The 27,109-nt window shown below is 35.8% G+C and overlaps 2 protein-coding genes across 4 annotated transcripts; one reads left to right on the top strand and one right to left on the bottom strand.

Annotated features, from left to right (window-relative positions):
- Nucleotides 1-1,464: 1,464 nt before the first annotated feature.
- arhgef25b (Rho guanine nucleotide exchange factor (GEF) 25b) lies at nucleotides 1,465-13,559 on the top strand. Of its 2 annotated transcripts, XM_043242366.1 has the most exons (16): nucleotides 1,465-1,656; nucleotides 2,877-3,000; nucleotides 6,548-6,891; nucleotides 7,168-7,242; nucleotides 7,324-7,439; nucleotides 7,519-7,585; nucleotides 7,655-7,758; nucleotides 7,857-7,926; nucleotides 8,056-8,145; nucleotides 8,222-8,314; nucleotides 9,130-9,180; nucleotides 9,281-9,358; nucleotides 9,556-9,747; nucleotides 9,815-9,995; nucleotides 10,103-10,287; nucleotides 10,442-13,559. In XM_043242366.1, the coding sequence occupies exons 1-15, from the start codon at nucleotides 1,561-1,563 to the stop codon at nucleotides 10,282-10,284; spliced, it is 1,863 nt and encodes a 620-aa protein (XP_043098301.1). In that variant the 5' UTR covers nucleotides 1,465-1,560; the 3' UTR covers nucleotides 10,285-10,287; nucleotides 10,442-13,559. The 2 variants fall into 2 exon arrangements, with proteins under 2 accessions (XP_043098301.1, XP_043098299.1); XM_043242364.1 differs by having other exon boundaries at nucleotides 10,103-13,559.
- b4galnt1b (beta-1,4-N-acetyl-galactosaminyl transferase 1b) lies at nucleotides 12,413-26,097 on the bottom strand. 2 transcript variants are annotated; one of them, XM_043242367.1, is made up of 12 exons: nucleotides 25,669-26,097; nucleotides 22,010-22,141; nucleotides 21,544-21,766; nucleotides 20,990-21,166; nucleotides 19,624-19,730; nucleotides 18,399-18,436; nucleotides 18,138-18,318; nucleotides 17,927-18,025; nucleotides 16,570-16,757; nucleotides 16,339-16,479; nucleotides 14,448-14,685; nucleotides 12,413-13,860 (listed from the first exon to the last, which is right to left on the bottom strand). In XM_043242367.1, the coding sequence occupies exons 3-12, from the start codon at nucleotides 21,756-21,758 to the stop codon at nucleotides 13,646-13,648; spliced, it is 1,599 nt and encodes a 532-aa protein (XP_043098302.1). In that variant the 5' UTR covers nucleotides 21,759-21,766; nucleotides 22,010-22,141; nucleotides 25,669-26,097; the 3' UTR covers nucleotides 12,413-13,645. The 2 variants fall into 2 exon arrangements, with proteins under 2 accessions (XP_043098302.1, XP_043098303.1); XM_043242368.1 differs by having other exon boundaries at nucleotides 22,010-22,138.
- Between the last annotated feature and the right edge of the window lie 1,012 nt (nucleotides 26,098-27,109).

Genomic DNA, 27,109 nt, shown 5'->3' with positions numbered 1-27,109 from the left:
TATCCCTTACAAATCTTTCACAAGTCATTATCAGAATCCTTGAATAGCAAAAAATACAAACATCAGGTTGACGTCTTCATCACAGTGTGTGTAGTAGTATGTGATGTGATCACAAAGGGGTGTATTCATCCTCCGTAACACCTCAGGTCATTAGACTGACTAATGCCTTTTGGTAAAGACCCAAGGCTTTCGGAGCATAATCACCTTTCACACACACATACTATTTATTTCTCTCCATCTCTTACTGACAAACAAACTCAATCACGCTCTCGCTTTTTCATTGGAGTATTGGAGTATTAAAAGGATCAAGCATTCAGTAATGATAAAGTTTAACATGCAGTGGGTGTGTTTCTTTGTCACAGTTATCCTGATATTAGCTCAGAGGATTATATGGAATGTAAGGAGAAGTTAATTACAAGCTGTTTTAGATAAGATTTCAATACAGAATGACGTACTTTGCTGACAAAAAGGTCCCTTACATGACTAGTTAAAATGTTTAATCAGCAATTAACACTTTTTTTCCTGCCTCTTCAGACAGTGTGAACAGGACATCTCCGTAAAGCAGCCCCACAGAAATTTGTCTGATTACCGTAGCACAGCTAAACACCAATCGTTGTGTCAGAAGCACACCAACTTAAAATATTTTGAGCTTAAAAACTGAACATTCAAGTTCAAAACTGAATTAAAAAATCTAAAATTAAAACGCCTTTATCATCAGGTCTTCACAAAACAACAGAAGTGCTTAAATTAAGCTCATGTTAATCCTCCTGTTTCTCAGCACTTAAGGAAGTGAGTGCTCCTTGTTATAAACGCACACAAATGTAAACTAGGACCACAAAACCAGTCATAAGGGTCAATTGGTTTATACATATTTTAAAAGCTGAATAAAAAGCTGAAATATGCTTTCCATTCATGTATGGTTTGATAGAATATGACAATATTTGGCTAGGATTTGTAAACTATTTAAAAAAATCTAAATATTGGGAAAATCGCCTTAAAGTAGTCCTAATCGAGTTCTTAGCAATGGATATTACTAATCAAAAATTGACTTTTGATATATTTTAGATAGGAAATGAAAAGAATATTTTAATGGAATATCTTAATATCTTAACGATTTCTGCTTTGTTGGCTATTGCTACAAATTTACCCTTACTACTTAAGATGAAATATATACAAAATATGTTGCTGTTGTTTTTGTTTTGGTACATGAACCCTAAGAAAAAAAACTAATTATAATGACCTGTACTTCTCATATAAGGCTTGGTTGCTTTATTTAATTCCTTTATTTATAACTAAGATTGGAGGTTTGAAGTATAACATTCTCAACCTTTCTCATTTTATTCCCTCTCTCTCTAGCCCAGGGAGGTCAAGATGGAGCAAGAGGGTGTTGGAAAAGAGGGAGGGAATGGGTGGTGGACAGCAGAGGGAGAGAAGATAAGAATGTGTGTCTGTGAGTCAGGAAGAGCTGAGTGGGGATTAAGCAGGACAGCACTGAGAAGATACAACAAAACAAGCAACCAAACATTTACTTCATCAGTCTGGAGACAGAGAAAGAGGAAGATGAAGAGTTTGGCCAAACTTCAAGGAAACGCAGAGCAACTGATGATGTCTTTATCAAACACTCTCCCATCCTTGGCCCTGAGTAATCAGCACTGGGTGAGCAAAAACACGCACGGTAACTTTTAAAATGTTCAGCTAATTTGTAATTAAATTCTAAGTTTAATAACAACAAATCTTTAACCATAACCACACATTTTTGCATTTTTAAAATTGTACATTTTTAGACCACTTTTAGAGACCACTTTCCAGCAAACTGTAGTGTAAAGTATGTACACAGACATATAATGGACTACTACCTATATCAGTAAAAGTTTTAACCATTACACTGCATTATATTATTATTAGCTTTTACCTTTTTTCAAGTATAGTGTTTAAAGTATATTGTGTTAGTGTAAATAACAGAAGTTTTAGCAATACTGTAATAATGTACAATGTGCCAGCAGCACTTTGTTAACTCAGACCCACACGGCAGTCAAAACAAGAGTGATTGAAAGCAGGTCTGTGTCTCTTTTCTTATGCCTAAAGGGATGCATGTTTTGTGTTTACCAGCAACGCAAAAAATCCACATAAAAATCTGCCTGAATTATTTTTTTATTATTTTAGTCTTTTTAGTTGCTGCCTTTTTTAAAGACCGTTCGGGCTTCTTTTAACTTCTTTAAAACATAAATTGATTACCTAATAGTTAAGCCTTTAAAAGAAATTTGCCAAACTTGTCACAACAAGTCATCAGCTCAATACTGAGATAGCTCCAACTAGGCCAACATGTCAGATGTTTACTGCAAATGAAGGAAGCAAGCACAGGAGATAAGGCCTTCAGCAAACTGTTATTTTTATATATTCCTACGACTGATACAGAAGGCATGATAAACTTGTTTATTACAGCTTAACATGCATTGTCTGGACTGTCAGTTAATGGAAAGACACATAAACGCTTTACAGTTGCCTCAGGCAACTTTATGATATAAAAGAATTTGGATTGTCAATATATCCATTTAGGTCATCAAAAAAAGGCAGATCTCAAGACACACTTTAACCAAAATCAAAAGAACAAAATAAGAAATTATTATTATAAATAATAAAACAGATTTTGCTTAAGGAAAATTTACCTTATTTTAGAACCATAGATTTTTTAAGATATATTTCTAGTATATATTTTTTTCTTTTAAATTATATGTTTTCTTGAGACTTACAGTGTCAAGTTGGTCTAGTTTGAGGCGATGAACTGCTCAGGTATAGACATGTATTTCATAGCTGTTTTGATGGTAAAGCTGGTTACAACTCTTGAGGATACAACTAAAATTTATGACCTGTTTCAGATGCAAGAACACACCGAAGGGAGTCTTTTACTGCAAGACAAGCAGGGTTCAAAGAAGGATACAGAATGGGAAGATGGAGAACAAAGCTGGAGCTCAAAACTCAAACACATACCTGAGGGCAAAGGTGAGGGGTCAAATATACCCTTTCATAACGTTTAGGAAAGGTCTTTTTTCCCTTTGAACTGGAATTCTTAATTACACATACCTAACGTATACCTAAAAACAGACAAATAAACTGATAGTTTGTATGTTTGTAAAAGTAAGATTGAAAGAACAAAAGTATGTTCTAAAAACAAGAAATTTTCAATTAAGCTACATCTAAATGTAAAAGTGCGTAGGTCTACATTATATTGTGGATATTATTTTGTCAACCTCTAACAAATTACACAGAGATTTCCAAAAAAAGGCACTTAAATGGTTTGTCTTCAGTATTTCACTCTGTGCAGGTTTTATTAGTGTAATAAGTGTTTTTGAAGTCTGTATGGACAAAAAAGAGGAAGGTAACTCTTTATAGAACGTGTTTTCATGATGTTTCTCCATAAGATGGCAATATTGAGTTGTGGAGTGTAGCTGTAATAGCCTACCTGAAGGTAGATAAAAGCCTGTGGCATTGTTTGTTTCGCCTGTCTATACGTTTTGTACATGATCAAGCGTTGTAGCCTTTCTAGACTCAGTCCAACCATGAACTCGTACGAACGAATTTAACTCCCATACAATACAACTGCTTTGTAGTACTTCACCTGACCTGCAGAGGACAACACGACGTCTGATTATCGTCAAACTTTTTTAAACTCTAGTCTTGGGTTCTCCCTGACCTTCTCGCACGAGTGCTTCTGTTGCTTCCACCGTAATCTTCTGTTGCTTTTATTAGCGTTTTCCAGCGTGTTCTTCTAGGACAGGTTTGCAATGAGCAGCACATACGCCGTTAGTTTGAAGCGCGTGCGCAGACGACGCGCTCACCCAGATGCGCTCGAGACTGGCAAAATTTAAAAATGTTTCAGGGGGGTAAGAGTGTTGAAAGTCACCATTTAATTGACAATTCATATTCTTATGTATCAATGCAGTGTTTATTATAGATAAAATGATTTATATAATTCCCCGCTCCCTCATCTTTCCTCCATCTTTATCGGTTTTTAAATCCCTATTGAAAACTTATTGCTTTCCTTAGCTTAGCTTTCGTGTATTGATATGGCTTAAATGTGTCTATTCTTTGATTATTACGTGCTTTGTTCTCTAATTTTATGTTGACTGGCTCGAATGCGTTTTTTCTTTTAGTATTTTGTACAGTACTTTGGTCAGTCTTGTGACTGTTTTAAATGTCTTTCTAAATGAAAGAACTAGAACTACTCAAAAACTTTCCCTCCCCTTCAGCAATCTGTCACATTCTAGCTTTAGAATTTTCTTAAGGTAAAAATGAACCCTAATTAGCATTTTTATATTTTTGTGCTATATTTTTTTTTAAAGCAATACAACATCTAAAAAATCCAATTAACAACCAACTCCCCGCCCTCAATTTTATCTTTTTCAATAATTCGTTACACTTGGATACACATCACATACTCTGAAATATATCTTTCACCGTTTCCATTTCAATGTGTAGCTACACTTCACATTTGCTTTTTAGTTGTTGTTAACTGTGAACTTTGTAACACCAAAAGAAACTGAACAACAAGGTTTTTAAGGAAGAATAATGACTAATAATGATTAAGCCACTTAAGTCACCTTAAGTTTCTGCATAAAGCAAAAGTGAAGTGCACAGTGGAGCCACAAACATTCTCTTTGCCTTCCTCTCAAACACCAATGTCACTACAGTAGTAATAAAGTAGGATCACTGTTTTTAAATCTCCCTCCCTATCTATTTTTTTTTACTTTGTCCTCATTGCCTCCTGAAGGAGAAGAGGCATTCTACACAAAGAATATCTTTTTGAACCCAGTCATGATGTGATGTGGGTCTATGTGGATAAGCGCAGAGGGATTATACAGATGTTGCGTGTAAATTCAGAGCTCAGGATTACCTCTGAACCAAAAGTAGGAGAGTAGGAGTAAACATCGTCACAGTGCCATGCTGCAGGGTGGTGCAGCAGTGTTTACCCGGCTGGTATGAAGGGCCGTCGTGGACCAGGGGTGTGTGGCTGTGCGCGCTTTTGTCAGAAAGTTTTGTCCAGGTGTAAGTGCTGCTTTGGACAGCAAGGTAAGAGATGTATACCTTGAGTTCATTTGCATATTGGTAGGCTTTGCTAGTTTTACAGGATTAGCAGTATAATTATGTTCCCAGCGAACTTGCTTAGACTAAAAAGATTAATTAACAATAAGATCTTAATTTACATGTTACATATTTTAGAGCTTGAAAAAAATTGCATGTAAACTGAGTGTAATTATTACCATTGTTCTGTTCTTTATAATTCTACCTGCATGCGACCTGTAGTTTGCCAAAATGCTGAATCGTTATTGTTATTTGTTATTTGCATGGATTATCTATATAAATGTATTATTACTGATGCATTATGAGTGTGTGAATGTTTGTTGCAGGATTATGGTTATGTGGCCCTCAGAAACAGCTATATCTAATCCATATTTCAGAGAAATTGAAGAATCCTGTTTGTTCTGTCTCTCATTGTCTCTCAGTCTTTCTTTCCTTCATGCCCTTCAGAGAGGGCATGTTTCCTCCATTTTACACTGTAAGCTTTTAAATCATGTGGGGGAAAACCAAACCATTTTAAGCTGTATCATCTGCTTATGAGGCAGAATCCCTTCCATGTGCTGCCAGTTACATTTATATTCCGCCTTTTATATTCAGCATTTATATTCATAAATGTAACTGCAAGATTAATATTAGTGATGGAACTGGAAATTCCCTTGCCACATATCAGCCTTATTTTTATGCTAATTCTCATACATAGCCATTACCACAAAAATATGATATTAGTTGGTTGATTGATTGATTTATTGATTGATTGAAAGAAATTCAATTTTTTTATTCAGCAAGGATATGCATTAAATTGATCAAAAGTGAGAGTAAAGATTTTTAAGACTTTTTTAATTTTCATGAATTACACAAAAATATTAAACAGCACAACCATTTTTAAATATGGCAATAACAAGAAATGTTTCTTGAGCATAATTAAGCATAATGTTTAAATAGAACTTTGCAGTTGTGTCAATTGAGATATTTTAGCACAGTCTGAGGAAAAAAAACGAATAGTTTTAAACAGTAATATTTTAATAGACAAACTTTAATGGTAAAATATTGTTAAAATTGTTAATAAACAACAAAAAATAACTAAAAAACACTTATTTAAGGCTGGCCAGAGTTAACAGAAAGTCAAAGTCATTTCTACCTTTTTTTTTCCCCCGAAATTTTATTGTAGCCCTGTTCCTTGTTTTATTGTGCACTGTAAAAAGTAATTTTATGGTGTATAAAATACTACATAAAAACAAGTGCAAATTTATATATTAAATATTTTTAGGCAGGAATTAAAACATTAAAGTGAATATATCTGTAATGTTTGTAGTAAAATAAAAATGTCATTCAATAATTTGTTGAATGTTGCAACAACATGTTTTTAGTTTTGATAATCACAGCCAATTTTTCTTCAGTGTAAATATGAATGCTGTTTTTTGTTTTTTTGGAAATGCGGTTTCAAGATGTTCTCTCTCTCTGTCTGCTGTAGAATCATACACATTAACAGGACTCAGCGATGTCTGCCTGCCTCCTGATACACCTTCAACCTCCATCTCCATTGATGACCTTTCTCCAATCTCACCCAGCAACCATCAGCCTCTTTCCACAAGACAACCCTCTACCACACCCCAACTCTCTGTCAAAGCCCTCAAGAGATGGTTAAGCAGCCCAGTTCGAAGGTTTAGTCTGAGTGGAGGTGGCAAGAGTCAGAGCTCAAAGGCCATTCAGAGCCCAGATGGGTCATCCTATATGTTTCTCCCTCTCTCGCCTGCTCAAAGCCCACTGAGCCCAACGGAGAAGTCCAAAAAACTGCCCCGCTCCTACAGATCTCTGGTATGGACTTCATTTACACTATACTCTTCAAGTTTATGGTCCTATATTTATATATAAATATACACAAACACACATTTCTTCAGCAAGTATGCTGCAAATTAAATAAGAATGATAGTATAGACTTTTACTTTGATACAAATTACAAATACAGCCTTGTTGCTTTTCTTTCAAAGACAATCTTACCAACCCCACACTTTTGAGTGGTTCTGTTTGTCACAAAGCCAGGGGACGTTTACAGTATATTACACTTATACTTTCCCTGTCTGTGGCATACAGGACTGTGCTGAACTTTCAAGGCCGACATCTCCTGACAGCCCCTATTACCCAAAATACCTAAATGATCTCTTGCAGGTGCGCAAAACTGAGTACTGGCCTTAATAAGTATTTTTATACTTATTTGAGCTTGTGATAGCTTAATGAATCTGATTTCAGAGGCATCAGTCTTGCGATGTGCATTCTTTGGAGAGAGATCTCGACTTGACTGACGAAACACAGGTACAATCAGAGGATGATGAGCAGGAGAGAAGAACTGCCTTAGAGAAAAGCATGTGAGTATTTGATGGATGGTGACCCAGATCCATAGTTACTGGAATAAGATATTCAAATACAGTTATGTCTCACTTATAGATATGTGCTGACAGAGCTGGTAGAGACAGAGAAGCTATATGTGGAGGATCTGGGGCTTGTGGTGGAGGTAACATATAAATTAATTCAGTTAGTAGAGCTTATTCATTTTTAAACTCTCATTTCCTCCCTTTTCCAGGGTTATATGGCTACAATGAATAGTGTTGGGGTGCCTGAGTATTTGGCAGGGAAGGATAAAATTGTGTTTGGGAACATTCATCAGATCTATGACTGGCACAAAGAGTAAGTCGTCCGTTGATAGTATCTGTGCCTCCTGAGCTGTGTAAACCTGACCATCTTACAGCCGCTACCTTCATTTGATTTTTTTTCTTTTGTCTTAGCTATTTTCTTGGAGAGTTGGAGAGATGTGTGTGTGAACCTGACCTGCTGGCACAGCTGTTTATTAAACATGTAAGTGTATGTTTTATTTCCTTCTTCTAAGTTAAACTGCTGGTGACATGGTCAACACTAAATGCTGTAATCCATCTTGCATAAGTTTCATTGTATTTTAAGAAGAGGATATCTGTGTGGGTTTTCCAGGAAAGGCGGCTCAACATGTATGTGGTTTATTGTCAGAACACGCCAAAGTCAGAGCACATTGTCTCAGAGTACATTGAAACCTATTTTGAGGTAAAATCTGAATTTTAGCAATGTTCCCTTGCAGAGGTCAAGGTCTATGATTGTCCTGTGGTCTTTCTCCATGTAGGAACTGAGGCAACAACTGGGTCACAGACTGCAGTTAAATGACCTGCTCATCAAACCTGTTCAGAGAATCATGAAATATCAACTGCTGCTGAAGGTGTGTTGGTGTAAGCTTGTACATGCTCTTTCTGTTTTTTCAAATGAATTAAAGGTGACCTGTTATGTCTTTATTTACAATATGTAAAATAAGTCTCTGATATGTGCGTATGTGAATTTTTAGCTCAACATTTTTATAGCTTATTATTTATTTATTTATTGCATGAGAGGTCCCCTTTATAAACAAATTATATATTAAAATTAATTTCCGCTCATTCTCTATTTCCCTCCTCTGTTAGCCTAACCCATAGTTGGCTTAAAACAGCAGCTCATACACTCCAAAGGGGAGATTTTACCCAAATATACTATTAATATACTTTTACTCATTCAGGTGGTGCAGATTTTAAAGATGTCAAGATATTAAAATCAGCTTAAAAAAATTATTCAAATAGACTACTGTGCAAAAGTTTGGGGTCTGTAACAAGTTTTTGAAAGAATTTTTGAAAAATAGTGTATGTAATTTTTTAAAAATAGTGTATGTGCCAGGAATTATCCTAAAACTTATTTAGTCATTGTTATAAATCTTGCATGTACCAAGTAAACAGCTAAAGACTATTTTGTATTAGGATGTATTATGATGGCTTTTGTTGCTATGAAGTGATTTGTAGGAAAATACAAATACACATGCCTTGTTGAACCCTGTTATATAATATAAAACTGAATCTGATTAAGTAACTAAAGTAAAAAAACAAGAACATTTAAGTCAAGACTTTTCCATACAAATTCTTGTATTTCTTTATAAGCTGATCTAAAATCCATATGCCTGTTCATCTGATATGTTGTCCCTTTATTCTGTTTATGGGTCTTTATTCACAGGACTTCTTGAAGTACTACACTAAAGCAGGGAGACAAACAGAAGATCTTGAGGTAGGAACAGTCTGTACTGGCTAATGAGCAAAACAGAGTAAACTCATTATCAGGTGACACTGAATTATTATTCTGCCCTCTTTCTGTGTCCTTATCTCAGAGGGCAGTAGAGGTGATGTGTTTTGTTCCAAAGCGATGCAATGACATGATGAATGTTGGAAGACTACAGGGTTTTGAGGTAAGATGACTTACAAATACACTGCCCAAATGAAAATGATTTATTTCACCTTGGACTGCTCCAGTATCCAAAATGAGTACAGCACAAGTCAATGAATTATAAAATAATTGTATATTTATACCATTTATAGTTATTAGCACTCCTGCCTATATTTGAAACAAAAAATTTGCACGGATCACCCATGATTGGGTTCACAGGGTCAGCTGAGAGCACAAGGGAAACTCCTGCAACAGGACACCTTCACATTCATCGAGAATGAGAACAGCATCCTCTCCCGTCCCAAAGAGAGACGTGTGTTCCTCTTCGAGCAACTTGTCATCCTCAGTGAGCCAATCGACCGCAAGAAAGATTTTTCCCTGCCAGGATACATCTATAAAAACAGCATCAAGGTGAGAAGCAGAGGAGAAAGATTGTAGGCCAAACAAACATGATGGTAAATATTTGTTTCTCTCATAGATTAGTTGTTTGGGCATTGAGGAACATTGCCCAGATGACCCATGTCGGATGGTGTTGACCTCTCGTAATATCGATGGAAGCATGCACCGATTCATTCTTCGTGCATCATCTCCAGAAATCAGAACGAGCTGGGCATATGACATCCTACAGATCCTGGAGACACAGCGCAACTTCTTAAATGGTATCATCATCATCATACCTTCCATGACCTTTTCTGTGACCTTGCCTTAAAGCCAAATTCTTAATGGGCTCTGTTCTGTTTCTTCTCTTCTGGCTCACCTGTCATAGCCCTGCAGTCTCCTATTGAATTCCAGAGAAAAGAAATTAAATCCCTTAGTCTGGGAAAGAGCTTGACAACTTCACCCTCACTAAACTCTGGCCTGCAACCCTATAGCTCTGCCTCCATAGACCGCCAGGCTTTGCCCTGTCTGCACTCCTGGAATTCTTTACAACCTTCTACACCTCATTGAAAGGTTAGTGTTTGCTGGATTGTGAAGGTGCTTTTTCATAATTTATCCATTTAAATCTCAAAAAGAGAATTCCGTCTGGTCTCATGATGTTATATTTTGTAGAGTATTGATATTTCATTTAAAGACTAACATGATTTCACTCTTCTATCATTTCCAGCTGTCAGTCCTGAAAAGGCATTTTCTTATCTTCGTCTTCCATCAACTTGTAAAATGCCATCTGTTATCCTCAGAAGGAACATTTTCAATCTGTTACTTTTTCTTATTTCAATTTAGACATTTTCTTTAGCAGTGTATATTCACTGAATGCCACTGATTTTCATTTAAAAAGCTGTCAATAAAAAGATTTTTAAGTTATCCCAAGCATCTCTGTGTTTATATTCTATAACCGGATTTACTTCATTTTTCAGGAAAAACAAGACATGCTACAAAATGTTATGACCAAAGCCTTTATCTCATTCCATTCGACAACAAATGCTTTTTCTTACATTTACAAAAGAGGGGGGGGGGGCTTTTTTTTTTTTTTTGCCCCTTTTATATTTAAGGGACTTTTGCATATACTACATGTTCTTTAAAAAAAAAATTATAAGTAGGCAGCCACACTTTTTTGGGGGACAGAGAATTAGCTACCTACTGGTAGACATACAAACACTAAAATAAATTAAGAGTCATGCAGACAAAGTGAGAAACCTAGAGATGAGAAGACAGAATCGCTGCCGTTAAATGAGGAGGAAGCAGAGAAGTTGTTTGAGAAATAGCATCATCAAAGTCAATCTCAACATTTAATACGCAGCTAGAAAATCAAATATTCAGCTTCCAATATCTGTTCAAGCCTCCATTACCTTATGCTCATCTGAAACTAACCATAAGAATCAAGTAGCCTTACATCAATGCTTTTACATGCTCCTTTTTGACCTTGCGCTCATGCTTACACTTGAATATGCAGAGCAGATAAATAGATGCATTCTCCAAACAGAATCATAGCATCTCTATACTTATACTATTGCAGGACTGCATCCTTTACTTGTCTTTTTCACAACTAAAACAAGCTCGGTGACTGGTAGAGAGCAATATAGAACAATTTAAAAGGGCTTACTTTTTTTCTGTTTTGAGAGGTATCGCATGGCATTCAAGATACAAGTGAATAAGAGTTAGTTTTCAATTGTGTTTTACACCATTGCTTGTTTTAAAATGTGATTTTTATACTGAACCTCTCTTTTTTTCTTTTCCAAACTGTGTTCTTTTACTTCCTTAACCTCTTTTAAGGCTTGCTGGACAGTCAATTTACTCCTGTATGGCACCGTTTTTAGACAGGATGTAACAGAAAGTTAAGGGAAAAATATCACATACTCCTCACGCATACCTTGACAAGGCCATAATGTTAGACGTTATTTGAAGAATTTGTGGTTCAATGGATAATGCAGCAAACAGTCATTAGGGCCTCATGCCAATGATGAGCGATAATGTAAAATCCATTTGATGTAGTTAAAAAAAAAACACTTATCTCTCTCTCACACACACACATCAAACAATATGCAGGGAAACATAACTAAATTATGCACAAGGATGCTATACTGTACACTGGATTAGACAGCAATTACATTGGCTTCTTACGTGCTTTCACTCTACAAAGGGTTGTTTTTTTAATTATTATTTATTTCTATCAAATATAGATTAAAAATCAAGGTGGAGACCAATTTAAATTGTTTATCATTATCTTTTGATCTTAAAGGTTACTTTTTGTTGAGAAATATACATAGTGTCTGTTTATGATTTCTTAGTATTGTTTTTTTTTTTCATTTTACATTTTCATCACAAAATGTATGATAATATGTGGGAAATAATTAGAATTAATAAAGCATCAGGTGTGTCCCTATTTCTGACTGCTGCTGTAAATATAGCCTAACATTTTAACATTAACCATTTTATTAGATTTTTTTCTTATGTGCAACTATTCTGAAAAGTCTATTAATGTTCCTTTTTTATGTTAGTAAGGTTAGTTATTTTAGCCATTCTGCATAGCCACTGCAACCCCGCCCCAACCCCTACCACCCATCACACACACACACACACACACACACACACAACCACACACACACGCACACTCAAATGGCTTTGAATGAAATCCAGATCAAATAAATACATATATAAAACTTTTACAGTAAGTGCCTTTGGAATATTTGCTTATGATGCGTGATTGCTAACTAAATTTGAAAAAGGCAACATAGGACAGTGCTGCTTCACATCTGGCTGCTATTGAAATCAGGCTGCATGCTTCAGTACAATAGGACACAACCTTAAAAAGACCCCAGAATAAAGGAAATTAAAAAAGTATAAACAATAAACAAGTCATACCAGGACAGTGATTAAGCCTTTGGCACAGTCACTCTTTAGAACAGAAAAAATATCAAATTCAGATTTTACTAATGCACAATGAATCACCCCTCCTTCTCTAACTGAGAAATTTCCTGGAGTGTGTATGTGGGAGGGAGAGAGAGAATGAAAGTGATATGTTGGATTGTCTGTGGTTTTAGCTTGCTAATGATGTTCAGTCTTTTCCTTCTTTTAGTGACGTTGAGGGTCGGGTCTCTCCAAATGAAGTCCATTTGTTTTAGTGCAAACGTACAGAGAGATGACCCTCAATAAAACGCACACAGACACACATACACAAGTACACACACGATTAATGCCAGACAGGGAGCTGATGTGACATTCCACCTGAATGTCCCAAAGAAGGTGTCTCCCTTTAACTGGATTTAAAAATTCTAAAAGTCATGGTTAAAAATGTTTACCTCCGCAGTCTTCTTTTTCGTTCTTCAGTTTCAAAAGAAACTTCTTCTTTATTCTCATCAGTTTTAAAAGACTAGTTTACTCAAAAATGTCAATTCTGTCATAAATTAATAATATTGTACGTCTCCTTAAGTCTGAAACTACATCCGCTTGAGGAAATTATGACAGAATCCATTTTTGGTCTCAATGTCCATTTAAATGTGATACTGAAACATGATTGGCTGAGGAGAAAAAGACAGCTGAGCATAATTTACGGAATGGTTTGATCTGTATCTAAAGAATTCTTCTGAACAAAAATAAAGCTAAAGAAAGGAGACACAAAAATACGACATCTTCAGGTATCAAAAAAATCTTAATCAGCCATCACTGTGTATCTCATCCGTCAGTCATGTTTGATCACTTTATGACCTATCCAAAAGTAGAGGCCTATTTGAACTCCCCCATACTCACATGGGACCATGAACAGTACATCCACAGCGCACTTCCAGTGTCTTCACAAGCCCCTTTAGCTAGGGAGAGAGTGTTCGTTTGAGGGAGGATGAGAGAAAGAGAAGAAGGCATAGGCAGGGAGAGTTCAGTTGTGTGTTAGACACTGGAAGCGGTTTTTGAAGTACAAGAGGCCATTTTTGGTGTGTGTTGCGTCAGATGAAGCAGGAGGGTAACGGAACTTCGCGTACGTTTTGTCGCTTTCCGACTGGCCCCACGGCAGCTTGATTTTAGTGGCGTGGTTCACGATGACATCATCACAAGACCCAACATGCAGGGAGCCGAGCCCATCAATAAAAAACTCTATAACACAAAATATGGAAATAAGGAAATCAGCGTGATTGTTATTTCTTATTATGACAACTGTATATATGTGTGTGTATATATATATAGCACATATAAAATATAAAACAGGAAATAAATATATTATTTATTATTAATATTAATATTATAGAAATAATGTTAAAAATATATAATATTTTGTGGAGACACGATACTGTACATATTTTCAGGATTGTTTGATGAATACAAAGTTCAACAGCACATCTTTTGAAAAATAGTTTTTACATAAAAATTGTCTTTACTGTTACTTTTTCAATTGAATGCATCCATGTTGAATAATATAGTTAATATTATTTAATATTTACTAAATATTTATTGAATAAGTAATGTAAGTATCAATACTATCAAATCTTTTGAATGGCGTGTGTGTGAGAGCATATATGTATGTATATATATATATATATCATAACACAAAATAATTATCGCCTTATCAGTATCTAGCCTCAGAATGTAATATCAGTGCATCTCTAACTAATGAGTTGTTGGGAAATTCTGCTGCCAAGTTCACCGCAATCCTAGAATTAATGACTCACTCGGGGAAAACTCACCCAAATGTGCAACACGTGCTAGCCGGGGGTCAAAGCCCACCTGCTGCACTTTATCTGTCCTGGCCAGAAAGAAATTGATGACTCCATCAGTGACAACACAGTGAGGAAACCCCTGGATGATGTGATGGAAGCCTCTCCGCATGTGCAGACAGTCCCCATCTTCCTCTCCAGCTTCAATTGAGATCGTCTGCCTGTAGGTGGCAGTATAGCCTGTGGCTTCACGCACTGCTCCTCCAACCTAAACACACAAGCCAAACACAGAGAACAATGCAGGGAAGATGATCTGAACTGGAAGTGTTGTTTCCTGTTAAAAAAACACAATTCATCTATTTTTGTCTCTTTCTCTTTTTAAAAGCAGATGTGCTTGTCTCTGTCTCTAATGCATGCATGACTCCAGCCGGGTGACTGTGAGCACAGAAGACTAGTTCATTGGAAAGGTCACATAGCTGACCCATTTCAGAGCAATCATCTGTCCTAGATCTGCTGCTGCCTAAAGCAAAATGTAATGCAAACGACATTCATTGTACTCTTTCACATTTCGTGATTTAAACCAAACCAAATAAAAAACCTTTACCATTCAAAGGTCTTTCTCTGTAATAGGTTAACTAATATTTGAACAAAATTCAAACACAAAAAAACCCACGTGTTGTTCTAAAAATAGACATTTTGACTTCAGCAGATTTAAACAATTGTTTTCTGTGTTTGAATTCCACAGCAATCAGAGACAGAGAGTAGAACGTCTCCCAGAGCTGTTTCAGTAGTAAATACTGCTCACTCCGAAGGCCAGGGAGCTGAAACTCATATGTCCTCCAGAAAGTAGGTAATGCAGATTCATTTTGATTATTTGTGCAGCCTTAGCCTGTTTGGCTCTGATGTTAAGTTCTGAAAAATTAACGTTGGTTCTCACTTAACACGTCAACCTCTACGAAATCTAAATAAAAATTGTACAATGTAACAACTCTACAAAGTAAAAACACAACAGTGAGGTTATGAGAAGTACTCCTACTGCTGTTCACCTTACCAAGACTAAATAAATAAATATCATGAAGAGACAGCTAATCTTAAATTGGCCTGTAAAACTGTTCTGCAGAAAATCTGCTCCAATATATTGCTAATTATCACAGTATTTTTGCGATAATATCAGCAGAACAGTTCTGGAAATAAAGTTTATGTGTTCATATCCGCATATATAGAGGTATCAGATGCTGAAAATTATAGAATAATGCATTTGAGGCCAGGCAGCAGACTAAAATGCACCATTCATTCATGCAGACCTATTGTATTAGTGACATGAACTGACTGGCTATATTGGATTGTCTTTCTGCTGTGTAATAGGCTGTTAAATTAATCTATACTGAGTAAAGCTGTCCAGAGTTTATCATCATCAACATAAATTTTGTCGTGATCCCAGTATGATATTGTTTGTCGCCTAGCCACAGAACTAACCTTTTCAGTTATTTTTAACCAACCAGTAATTTTAGCAGCTGTTTGAAGTCAGTTGCCATATTCAAGCAAATGGCCACAGTAGAAATGAATAATAACTGAGCCCGTTGTTGTGGATATCGTGAGGTGGGATGGCCCCTTCTTAATTAAAGGTTTAACTGGGGACTGGGACTGTTCCAAAGGTGTAAGTTCCAAACCACAAGAGGGACCTAAAGAAACACCTTGCTTCCAGTGCAATGGAAAAAAGTCCTCAAGGGGTTTTTAAGCTTTTGATGCGCACCTGATCCACTCAACACATACAATGTCTCTGCAATACCTAAGACTGAATTATATGTGTATTGGTCGTTTTGCCTTATTTGACAGACAATATCCACAGTGCTTAAGAAAACCCTTGCATTAATGACAGTTGTGACATACCGCATATATCATGCCACATTTATTTTCTCACCAGGTCAAGTGTGGTTTTCTCCAGCACATCCACCAGCTTCTCCAGCTTCGTGTTGGCAGTAAAGATAAAGTCATCATCCACCCACAGAACATACTTGGTAGTGACCTGTGACACGGCCAGGTTACGACCAGCAAACCAGCCCTAAGGTACAAACATACATATTCAGATCCCATCATACTGCATGCACACACAGAAAGACAGAAATGAATTCATCTCAGTGAAGTGACCCACCTTTCCGAAGGGCATGATGTAATGTTCGATATAAGGGCCTGATACTTCTTTTGGGTGCTCGCTGTCATCTGCTATCACTATTGTAACTGTTGGATAGTACTGTCGTATGCTGTCAATTAAATCTTGGAGCTTGTCATAGCGCAGGAAGGTTTTAGTTGCTATGGTCACGAGAGCGCTGATGTTATACTCTGAAAATGAACAAACAGAAAGGCAAATGGAAATTGCAACAAGTGGTTTGATTTCCTTGTTATATATAAAAAAAAAAACTAATAACGCTGAAATCACAGAGTGAAACAATGTTTTGACATGAGCAAAAATCTGCATCCGTTATTATACATTTATTATTTAAAAAGAGCAAATGAAACTGCAACAGCAAACAATAGCTTACTGCATCATTGAGTGTTAGACAGCAGAACCTCTGACTGCTTTTAGTAATCTGATTATAACTGGTGGCTGATGTCACGTCTTTGGACTCTTTTGTTGTTGTTTTTGTCTTGTGCCATCTGCTCTGTGTGCCCTACTTTTCATTTCAGTTAATTGTCTTAGTGTGTTCACCTGTGTCTAGTTAATTTAGTGATTTCCTGTGTGTTTTTGAGTCCAGTGTATTTGTATTCAGTTTGTCCGATCGTCGTCGTTAATATGTGTTCTGCCTGCCTGCCTGCCTATTTGTACCTATATTGTTTATTTCGTATTTGGAAAGATTAAAAAAAATTATGTTTATAGCATTCTCGTCTAGCGTTCCGTCTCTAGCAAACCACACCCTGACAGCTGATAATATGAAATTCTCTCTGGTTGTACATTCCTAGTGTATGCCAGATAGCCAGCAAAGGAAGGGAATGAAAGCACAATCAGAAAACATGCATGGACATTTTTCATATTAGAAATAAATTTCTGAGATGGAATTTTTACACAACATAAATATAAACAATTTATTTGCATCAATATAAATGTCTTTACTGAATTTATTGCTTCCTTGCTACATAAAAGTATTAATTTAAAATAAAAAGTAACAAAACTCTTACTGTAGTCTTACATCTCAAAGCATATTTGTACAGGTTTTTTAGTATTATTTATATACTATTATATATCAATGTTTTGAATTAGCTTTTCTTTTTAGATGAGATTTTATGATTTATTTATTATGTTTTGTTTTTTAAATTTCTATTTGTATTTTACATTTGTATTTATATTTAGCTTAGTACTTCAAATTAAACTTATTCAGGTAGCATCTATCATTTTCATTTAATATATATATTTCTTTTCCATCTAATAATCTTTTATTTTAGCTCTATTTCAATTAAAAATAGCTATTGCTATTTGTTTTGGTTTTAGTTAACAATAAAAACGATGTATTTACCTTTATCTGCGTCAGATCCTGTGTTGTAGAGTTTGGGTGTCACGCCATGGCGGATCTTGATGGTGAAAAGAGCTTGATGTCCTTCTGTGTCTAACTGCACTGAATCACAAACACATAAAAACTACATATCAAAATAAATATTAATTAATCCTGAGTTTACATGTACATATGGCTTAAGCATTTTTACAAGAATTACCCAGAAGCTGCATACCTGTGTCAGCTGTGCTGGGGTGGAACAGCGTGTTTGTATATGTGATAAACTGAAGCTGTCGATTCAGACTGGACAAAAGTGCGCTGCTCAGGGTCATGTGCAACTCGCCATCACCCCTGACCTTTACACCCTCCACTTCTGCTGCCACATTAAATGTGCCGAGAGATGCCGAAAAATTCAGCTATAGAGAAAGTTGAAAAACATGGTGTTCAGGAAGCTTCCACAGCACAAAAGCACAAGAAATAGACATAAATTACTTACAGTATATACATCTCGGGGCAGATCTTTTAAGGCCAAACCTGAAACACATCACAGCCATGTATTCAGGGTCGGATTTACCGCTCATTTTGGCAAAGGCAAAGGCATTTTGCTCCCTTTCGCTATTAATTTCCTGAAGTCAATTATCTGGTTATACTATAGTTATCACACCTCAATGAAACTGTTCATGTTTTATTTCAAGACACTTGTCACATTTTGTTCTTTTGTCCCTTCCACGTCCTTTAACACTTCTGTGGTTAAGGCTAATTCATCCAAACCTACGTCTCCTGTTGATAAATATAAAACATAGTTTTGGAGCTAACAGCAGAGGCTTCAGCAATAGGTTAATGCAGCTACTAGAAATGTGTTTTGTATTAGTATTTATTAGTTATTAGAATGTATGTGAATTGCTTGAGCCTGTGCGACAGTTTTCGACTATTGCATTTCTACTAATAACAAAACTGAAAATTGAACTGCTTCAAAAACAGCTGCATTAAAAATAGCATGTAGGTTTTCAGCAAGTTTGTGTCTCAGCACTGTAATAATTCATTAATAATTGATATTCCTTTAATAATACAACGTATTTCCATTGAGTAAAAGTTTGACATTTTTATTTATTTCGTTTTTTATATTTATAGGTCTGTGTTTTTTTTCAGGTGCCCAGAATCCTGACCTGCATGCATTGTCACTGTCCAGCCTCTATAGCTAAATTAAATACACTCAACTTGCATCCATTACAGACCCATTTCATAGAGTAATTTGATAATGTGCTCACAGTGCTCAGTTGTGAGCGTCACATGATTATTCTGCAAAAAAACATACATCACGCTATCACTGCATATATACCTACAATCTAAAAAAAAATTGTGAAAAAAAAAAGTTTAGTCTAGAGAGTACATCTAGAGATGTAACAGTATTATCAATATCATGGTATTCTGATAGCAAAAATGTCTCAATATAATCATGGTCACAGGAAGATAGGACTTCCGGGCAAAAAGTGAAAGTTTTTAAAATATATTTAAAATTCTTATTCTAACAAAAAGGTATTCAAAGTTGACTTTTTTCTGACTTAAGCATTCTTAGTTAAGAACCTGGGTTGGAGCTCTTATCTAATATTGACCGTCATATTCATTAGATTAAACATTTATTATCATAATGTTTAGTCTCATCACAGTTTTTCAGTCACATGGCAATACATTAATCATACTAGAAACAAAAAGTGTGATACCTGGTATAAGGATAGTTTTAAGTGGCCGAACCTCCACACCCTGTGTTGGGTACTGCAGAGGGCTGTTAGCTTCAGCTACAATCAGCAGATCAGCAGGGGTCTGCGACCTATACACACCAGGGTTACTATGATTAAATAAAACCATAAAAGGATTTCTCAGAAACTCAGTATCTTTTATCTCGTAAAAAAAACCCACACACATATGCTGGTTAGGTATGTGTCATGATTCTGGTTCACAAAATTCACTCGCCTGATGTCACCTCCTCTCCACATTGACTATTGCTTGTATTTCACTCCATACTTCAATTCCCATCACCCATTGCACGGATAACACACAGACTCACGCTGCATAAGCCCTACATAAACCCATCTCACTCACGGCCGAGTATTGTTTCAGTATTTATCACTCACCTTGTGACAGCTACATTACAGAGCCAGTTTAGTTTTCCTAGTCTTGTCATTGCTCATGCTTTTGGATGACCTCTCTTGCCTAGCCCACTTGGATATTTTTTGCCGATAGAAGGCCCATGCTTGACTAGGACTACTCTTGTGTTTTGCCCGCACCATACCTGTTTGCTGCTGTTGACTCTGCCTGTGTTTTGACCGTGTATTCTAATAAAAGCTTGCATTTGGATCCGCACACCTCGCATCTGGTCAACCCCTGTTACAGTATGTTTTAAAGCAGGATAGCAGGTGTGAGCTGTTTTAAGTTGGTCCTTAGTAGTTCATAAGATGGTTTAAGCTGGGATAGATACCGAGAAATGGTATCTTTTTGAAGCGGTATGTTAATACCAGACCAGATAAACTTCAGGACAAATGATAGTGTTATTAATACCTGTATTGTTTTATCTCTGTATACTTTCATGTTAACGGTGAATTAGAAGCTGATCTCAAGCTGACCAATCTCATATTTCTTTATGAAATAACTTGAATTTCTGCATTTTGCATTCTGCAATTTGAAAAGTGAATTTCTGCATTTCTGTCTTTCTTGGAAAAAGTTGCCTTTTCTGTTTGCTTAGAGGCATTTATAAACTGAAGTTCAGCAATAATAAAAAAACTTTTCACATTCTTTTTTTGCACCAAATTGTAGAGACAAATAACAGCATCGATAAGCAGTAAAGTTATCGGATCGATATCAGTAAAATGTAAATTATACTCATCCCTAGACCTGAGCTGGTTTTAAGTTTATGTGCTGGTACCGAGCAGGAGCTAGCTGCTTGGACCAACACATGTCCAGCTTAAACCACCTCATAACCAAGGATCAGCTTTTAGACCAACTGCCATGCTTCTAAACATACCTTACCAGCATATGGATTTAAAACCAAACAACTGAACATTGGCACTGGCGTAAAGTAATTAGATGCACCTCATTTGGAAGCTCTGATACTCTTTGGCGCGCCGTTTCTTCATCTCATGGAGCTGGGAGGCCTGGAAGGCAGTGTGCAGAGGATGGGCAGACACTCTGGGGAACAAGAGCTGAGCAAAGGGCAGGTTGACCCCTCTGCTCTCTCCTTCACAAACACACCCGTTGCGAGCCAAAAGCCTTTTGGAAGAGAATGAGAGTTATCACATAATCAGTCTGATTTGCATCTTCCTAAGGTCACAATAGACAGTCTCTGTGTACAAAGGCATATGTAAATACATAAAAATACATAAATACATTTACAGGACATCAACATGTCACCTGTGAGTTAAGAAAATAAATTCATGAAAAGATGTTTGGGGATTTAGTAGATTTCTAAACAATTTTAATTTGTACCACAGAGAATTTCAAAAGTTTATGGCCATTGAATTTTTTGTTTTTGAAGAAATTAATTATTGTATCAATTAAATGTTTTGAATTGGAGTAACGTTGCCTAAAATTTCAGACATGAAAAACATAGAAAAACATGAAACATTAGCTTGTGAAGACCAACTGACCTGGCCACACTCTCCCTTACTCTGTAAGGGATGGTGCTAGTGCTGGGATCCGGTTCAGGAAGTCTTTCCTCCAGCAGCCGCTCAGCTCCAGGACTCGGTCTGTACCGGACATCCACAGTGCTATAGACCCGCGTGGGCCAGGAATGTAGCACTGCCAAAACCAGCACCACTGATGCTACCAGAGCTAACAGCACAGTCTTACGTAGGGAACGCATGCTACAAACTACGACAAAAAAAAAGAAAGCAAACACTGTTGAAACTTCACTCAGTGTAATTCAATTAATTTGTACAAAAATGGTAAGAGTTCTTAATGTGAAACTACCACAAATTAGCAGTCTCTTAAATCAAATAAAAAAAGTATTAACTTCAATTCAATTTTCTAATTAGCCTTTCATTTCCCTTCACTTAATAACAATGTAGAGGGATGCACTTTAGTAATTCCACAAACACGTTATAATACACTCACTCTATCCAATCAGTGCGAGAGGTACAGCAAGTTGCCATTACTGCTCCTAAAGGTCCATGGTACTGATATCTTGCTCAATCTTGATGCGACTGATAGTAGCTGATGAGGCTGATGGAGGGCTCTCTCCATCTGCTAAGATAGAGCAAAAAAACCCTTAGTCATGTCAGTTGTAAGCATTTCTTTACTATATTCATTGCTGTACATAAAAACAGTCCAAAGTATTCGCTCAAAAAAGGTTCTTTATCTGGGTTTGTGGTTCCAGGATGAACCTTTAACATCAAACCTTTCCATTGCGTAAAACGTTTGTGTGTGTGTGTGGGAAAGGGCTATTTATACTGTAAAAACACCCTTTATTTCTGAGGTTTGTCATTTGAAAATTTATTTGAAAACACAGCAGTGGCTATTTCAAAAATAATTTTAAACAAAATACACTATTCAGCTTTTATCAAGCATGATCATTTGATTTTATTATTAAAACAATGGCAAACTAACTTCTTTCAAAAGAAAAGTTCTTTCAATTGTGATTCATATCTGAATCATGTGTTTACTCTTGCCATACCATCTGAAACATCACGCATGAGCTGTTGTCATTTACCGCCTCCATACGTGCTTCCTTCCTCTTGAGAATAGCATACGTGACCAATACTGATGAGTCACAATTAGCAAATTTTAAAATGAAGTTCTATTTATTTTCACCATTTGAAGACCTTCAAACTGATGTATGATTTGTTGTAATCAGTCATGCAGCATTTAAGTAACAATATTGATTTCAATAAACTTAAACTAATCACATTTAAATTAATTCAATGTTGTTTAGTTGAATCAGCTTAACATTCTTGACCTTGATTTAATCTATTAATTAAGTTCAATCACTCTATTTCAACCAAAACAAATAATCCATTTCATTGACGTGTTTATTCAGTAAATACATTTAACATTTTCTTCATGACTTTTTTTCTTTGCGATTTTTGTTACATTCATGGCATGCACAAAGCAGTTTTTTAAATATTAAACAACTTTAATATGGTTATCCAAAACCAAAACTGTGTCCGCTGAACACAATACAGTTGTTTAAATGGAAAATCTAGGACAATGGTGTTAAATGAAAATGATTTTTTAAAATAAACTAAACAGTGATGAAGAATAAGTTTTTAAAATGTATTTATTATTACTATATTAATAATCACAATATAGGCTTGGTATTTTTTTTTTATCTTTGCTATTATAAATAAGAACAGATAGCAAATAGCATAGAAAGAAACAAATAATGCATTGCCTTTATCATTTTACATCTAAACAAATCATTCATGTACGGAAAACAATGTAAAAAATGTAAAGCTGTTTATTACAAATAAACTGATTATTAAAACTACAACAGCAGTTCAATAAAATGCATCTCTTTTATTGTTAGCTATCTTATTAATGTTAATCTATTTGCTTTTGCTCGAATCTAATGTTACACATCAGATATTTTTTCATTGTTATATGTACATTCTTTGGATGACCGTCAGAGAAAAGGTAGGCCTAATCCTCTCAAAAAATGCACAAATAAAGCTCTTTTTAGACGTTAAGTTACTATTTGAAATAGGAAAAATAATTTTTATTTTAAAATTATTTAATTTAATTTTAAAATTAATTTTAAATTGCTTTAACATTTTTTTATATAGTTAATAACTTTACTGTAACACTGTTACTGTTGATTTATGGCGAATCTTGTACATAACGCCACACAATCAATCAAACAATCACTTTTATTTATATACAGATTGTATCAAAGCACTGAACAGTATCAAGCAGGACAATACAATGATACGGATGTATAATGTCAAGATTGAACAATTTGTTATTAAACGTAGACGGTCTCTGTAATCAATTCGACGATAATCGCTAGAAACTAAGAAAAAAAAACTTGAGAGAAACCAGGCTTAGTTGGGGCCAGTTCTCCTCTGACCAGGCCCCAGCACTTAACTTCCAGTCCACAATAGCCTTTTTATTGTTGCACCAAAACAAATGCGTTTATTAATAACACTTAAAGTTGCTAATGTAACTCTTTACTCTCTGAGTGTAATTTTTCTGCACTGTAAGGTGCTGTATTAACCCTAAAATTTTGTGAACTGTGAACATATCTTTAGTAGTGTTAAAACTGACACTTTGTGCTAAACTGACACTGTTTCTGTGACGTATAGCAAGAGCTGGGTAGATTACTTACAAATTGTTAAAAATCCATTACTGATTCCAAATTACATGTCAAAAATTTTTTTAGTAACATAATCCACTACATTGCACATTTTAGGTAATGTAATAAGACTACTTTAGACTACTTTTGTCCTATCTCGTTTATTGCCTTTATTGGGCAATCTTATATAATATTGATATAAAAAAAACCAAAGATTAAGAAAATACAGTCCATTGTTATTAACAACATGAAGTGCATTAAACGTTATATTATGTCAATCTATCCCAATGTACAAACATTTGTAAATCCAGTCTTTGTGTGAATGTGGGATAAACTAAGAAACTTTCAGTGTGTAGAAGAAGTGGTCTATTTTAGAAAGGAACGTTAAAAGATGAAAAAGAGTAATTAGGTAGAGTCAATAAATGATGAATCATTTCAAATGCTATTGTGTAAATAGTGTAATTATGTAATCTATAAAAAGTAACTTGTATTTAAACACGTAATTTAATCTAATTATTTTTAATTATTATCTAATCATTTTTGTAATCTGATTACATTAACTAGATTACAATATATATATATATATATATATATATATATATATATATATATATATATATATATATATATATATATATATATATATATATATATATATATATATATAAATTTAAGTCAACTTTTTTTTTTTATCTCTAGAACAAAAAACATCTTTCTGTAAACTGAAAATGCTTTTCCTGTATTTCAATAACATCCTCTAATGTTACTGCTAACTACTTACTTTCTCACTTTTTCATTCCTTACCACTTTGGTAAATGTGGTACATTTTAACAACTCGAAAAGGCTTTCATAAAAAAAAATTCAACAGCTCGTCGTGGTCAGCTGTAAAAAAAAAAAAAAAAAAAAAGACTATATAGAAAAGAAAACAGGCCAAATGAATTCAGCAGCAGAACTAGATGTTTTGGCTTTGCATACTTTTTTTAATGCAGAAGGCCAATGTGCGGCGATTCCCAGCCCACTGTAAACTATATACCTCACACAGGCCGCATGCATCGTTGGCCTTCGAGACAGAAGCCGTTCACAGCCTTGGCAAACAGTCAATAGCCGTTAATGGACACGATAACTGGCGTGCTCATCATTGCCACTGTCCAACGCCCATTCTGCCGCCTGTACATTTATTCGGAGAGGTACTAAAACCTCCTTGGCCTGTTGTCGCCATATGTCACATCATGCACAGAAAATTCCATCAGGCATTGCAGAACCATAATTTCATTAAAAAAATATATCCAAGACGCCAAATCCATTCATACACCAGACAGTAAGTGGCGATCAATTAATTTAGCGGTGCATATTAAAATCTATTTACTCAATCGTGCGGCAGACACGAGCAAATGTGCCGTAAATAACTGAGAAAATTATACCAGCGCTAATCACAACAGGGCGGATGAGCGACCAATACACGTTCAGATAAATCTTAACGTACCTGTATTGTCGCCACCGAGAGGGATCCCCTACCCTTAAAATACCCCCGGCGCGTTTGTCACACGAACGCAAATAGCCGTTAAATAGAGAAAATCCGATGGCATGGTATCCACCTCTGAGGCAGAATGGAGGAGAACGGAAAGGAGTCGGGCTACCCCCTCTGTGAATAGCGATAGTGGTCTGCAGCGCGCTGAAATGCGCTCACACGAGAGAGGAGGAGAGAGTGATGCAGCTTCACAAGTCGCGCTCACGCCTGCCGCTCAACCCCACGGCGTTACAAACGCACAACGACCTGGTCAGACATTTATTTTGCGGGGAAATTAACTGGATTTCTCAAACACACTCTTTGGGCACGACTCGATGAAATATGCCTAAAAAAAGTTACTCGCGCTCCCTGGAACGGTAGTGCACCGATCGGATTGAAGCGTTCGGCCAACGCGTAGTACGAAGCGACGTGATTTACACGATCAAGAACGTAATGATTATGGAACATAGTTATAGAACATGATTATTAATGAAAAGACATATTTCAGAGAGGCGGGGGGATCTTGTCATGTGACTTGACTCCTACAATCTATTGGATCGTGGTGTTTGGAGACAAAGGCAAATGACCATCACAGATAAACACGCAAAGTTAAGCTAAAAACACGAGATCGCGACAGTCTTATCACTTCAACAAGTGAACTCTCAAATGTAGTCACGTTCAAAATAACCAAACGCAGTATGTAGTAGACAGGCCTAGATGTAGTAATGTAACGGAATGCTTTCGTTTCGCCTTTTGTCTATTTACAAAGCCCCGTTTCCCACCTTTTCCATTTCATTGCTCCTCTACATCTGGCATCATTTAATGAGAACAACTGTTTTCATAAAAAAAAAAAAAAAAATGTTAGTTTCAAATGAGGTTGAGATGTTTAGTTGCTCAACGAGTTTGAATTCTGTTTTTAAGTATTTAAACAGGCTTCAATCCATTGCTAGAGAAGCTTTTTTCTTTCTATAAAAAGTATGTATTCATCACACATTTTAACAAATAAAAACAACAAGCCACCAAACCTAGAGGGACAGAGAAATTAAAGTTTGCAGTTTTTTGCATTGTGCAAGGGATTTCCTGTATGTCATTTCCTCCAGCCAACAGGATGGAGCTGTTTTCAATTATTGAGCAAACACTGTCTGAAGTAGTTAGGCCTACTCCCTGTAGTCATAAAGTATCATAGGTTCAGTGCTACTCTAACCGAACAATGTGCTGTCAGCCTCAATACTGATGTTTGATATTGGGGCAAAAAGCACTGATATGTACACTAGGCTATTTTAAAACAAATATTACCGAGGTGCTGACATTCCGCTTTTAGTTTGGTGCCTTTTTTATGACAGTGACCTTTAAAGAAATAGCTGAACCGTTAATATCTAATCCAAAACAATGGCTTTGTTAAAATATCAAACTTTCA

This window comes from Puntigrus tetrazona, chromosome 6, assembly GCF_018831695.1.
Source record: "Puntigrus tetrazona isolate hp1 chromosome 6, ASM1883169v1, whole genome shotgun sequence".
NCBI lineage: Eukaryota > Metazoa > Chordata > Actinopteri > Cypriniformes > Cyprinidae > Puntigrus > Puntigrus tetrazona.
The sequence above is the reverse complement of the archived record's forward strand: the minus strand, read 5'-3'. Positions and strand labels throughout refer to the sequence as shown.